The sequence below is a fragment of the Tupaia chinensis genome, unplaced genomic scaffold (genome assembly GCF_000334495.1).
Source record: "Tupaia chinensis unplaced genomic scaffold, TupChi_1.0 Scaffold000146_1, whole genome shotgun sequence".
Classification (NCBI taxonomy): domain Eukaryota; kingdom Metazoa; phylum Chordata; class Mammalia; order Scandentia; family Tupaiidae; genus Tupaia; species Tupaia belangeri.
Genome location: NW_006159616.1, coordinates 7,016,524 through 7,018,422, shown reverse-complemented (window position 1 = coordinate 7,018,422; position 1,899 = coordinate 7,016,524). Strand labels below are relative to the sequence as shown.

The window sequence follows — 1,899 nt, the reverse complement described above, 5'->3', positions numbered from 1 at the left end:
TGCCCCCGCAGGTCCCCCGCCTCGCCGCGGCTCCCGTACTGCAGCCGCACGGTCCGCTCCAGCAGCATTTTCGGCCCTGGCTCGCTCCTTCGTCCGGTCTGCCTGGAGCACCTGTCGCAGGTGAGCCCGCAACAGTCGCCTCGGCCTGCAGCTTCCCGGGCGCGCCTCCTTATCCTGCCGCCGGGGGGCGGGGCGTGGGCGGGGCGGCCCGCCGACTCCTCTCGCAGGGGACCGCGGGCCCGTCCGTCAAGCGTGGCCCCGCCCTCCCCAGCTCCTCCCGCCCCGCTGCGGTCCTGGTGTTGTCAGCCGAGGCCAGCGTCGTCCTCTCCCTGGTGGATTTGCTCATTCCTTCACTCTGCATGCCCTCAGTGGGCACCCGGGTGTGGGCGCCCAGCCGGGACGCAGAGCCCCGTCGCCCCTCTGGACGCCCAGCCCGGTGGGCAGAAAATGCAGTCGTGGAGCTGCCACAGGGCTGAGGCAGGAGCGGGTGGGAGCGGAGGGGGTGCCCTAAACCATCCTGGTCCAAGGAGGAAGTGACTGAGCCTTCTTAAAGGAGGCGTTTGCGAGCTGAAGCGGAGAGAGCAGCCTGGGAAAGCCCAGAAGGCGGATACAGCCTCTCCCCTCCCCACAGATCAGACCGATGTTACCGCTGGGAAAAGGGGGAGGATGGAGCGAGAGCCCAGCCGCTAACGGGCCAGGGTGCCAAGCCAAGTCCTTGTGGGGTGGGCGATGGGAGCTTTGGACTGGCTTCCTCAGCGAGGAGTAGTCAGGTGCAGCGAAGTGAGTCATTCTGCCCCTCCACCCCAGCCCTGGTGAGGAGGCCATGGAGACCCCGGCTGGTGCAGCGTGAGAGGGCTGCGGGGGAGCGGATTGAGGGGACCAGTGTTTATGGACTGAGATTTGGGTGGCGCCTGGTGGCTAAGAGGATGTTCGAGTTGAGTGACACGGAGGGGGCGAGGATTAGGGCCCCAGCTCTGTTCTGGACCACTGAATGGAGTGCGTGTGGGGGGGTGCCATTGCAGAGGTCAGCGTGTGCCACAGAGGTCAGTGCGTGCCACAGCGGTCAGTGCGAGCCTCGTGGAGGCTGAGGGGCAGGGTGACAATCAGTGGAGGCCTGAACCAGCCCCCGCCCCCATCCTGGGCCCTTCCCCTTTGACCCAAGGAAAGGGCCGTTGGGATAATTAAGTTATGTGTGACTGAGTGGTCTTAGTTAAGGGAGAGGTGCAGGAATTGAAAGATGGTCGGGAAGAGAAGATGGCAGAGGGGATGCTTGTGTGGGAAGGAGGCAGGGCTGATGGGGGTGTTGGAGCCTCAGAAAGGGGAGGCCTGGAGGAGAGAGATGAGGTTCACAACTCCCAAGTGCCCAGAGCGGATACACCCCACCCCTGACTCCAGCGTTCTCCCCAGGGCAGCCCAGGTTAGGAGGTGCTGGAGAGCCAGCTTCTTCCAGGCAGCGGGGATCTGGGAGGAATGTGGGTGGGGAAGGGGGAGGCCAGAGTCCAGTCCTGACCAGGGGGCTTTTGTCCCCTAAAGGAACAGGGCAGAGATCCAGCGAGAGGCTGTAACTTCTGATTGGTTCCTGGCCACCTTGCTGAGCACATCCTCCAATCAGAAGGCAGCTCCGGGGTGGCCTGCCAAAGTTGGGAAAAAACTGAGCAAGCCCCCCACTCCTGGCAGGTGAGCCCGTGTCTAGGCACCCCTAGAGTAGGAATTATTTTTGAGCTCTTACTGTGTGGCAGACACGAGCATCTGCCAGGGTTCCCACCCTCCTTGGGGTCACAGAGTACAACTGCCTCATTTACTCCCCTCCCTGGAAAATGGGGCCGGGGTTGGGGGAGGCCAGGGCAGACCAGAACAGATGCAGAATGGCAGTAATGGCAGGCAAAGGGGAGCAGGAAT

At 63.5% G+C, this 1,899-nt stretch overlaps 1 protein-coding gene across 1 annotated transcript in view; it reads right to left on the bottom strand.

The window, feature by feature from the left end:
* The window catches only part of LOC102468403 (protein-arginine deiminase type-2), a 56,569-nt gene extending 56,501 nt beyond the window's left edge, over positions 1-68 (bottom strand). Inside the window, 1 exon segment of the mRNA XM_006172262.1 lies at positions 4-68. Coding sequence (XP_006172324.1) covers positions 4-68 — 65 coding nt within the window.
* Between the last annotated feature and the right edge of the window lie 1,831 nt (positions 69-1,899).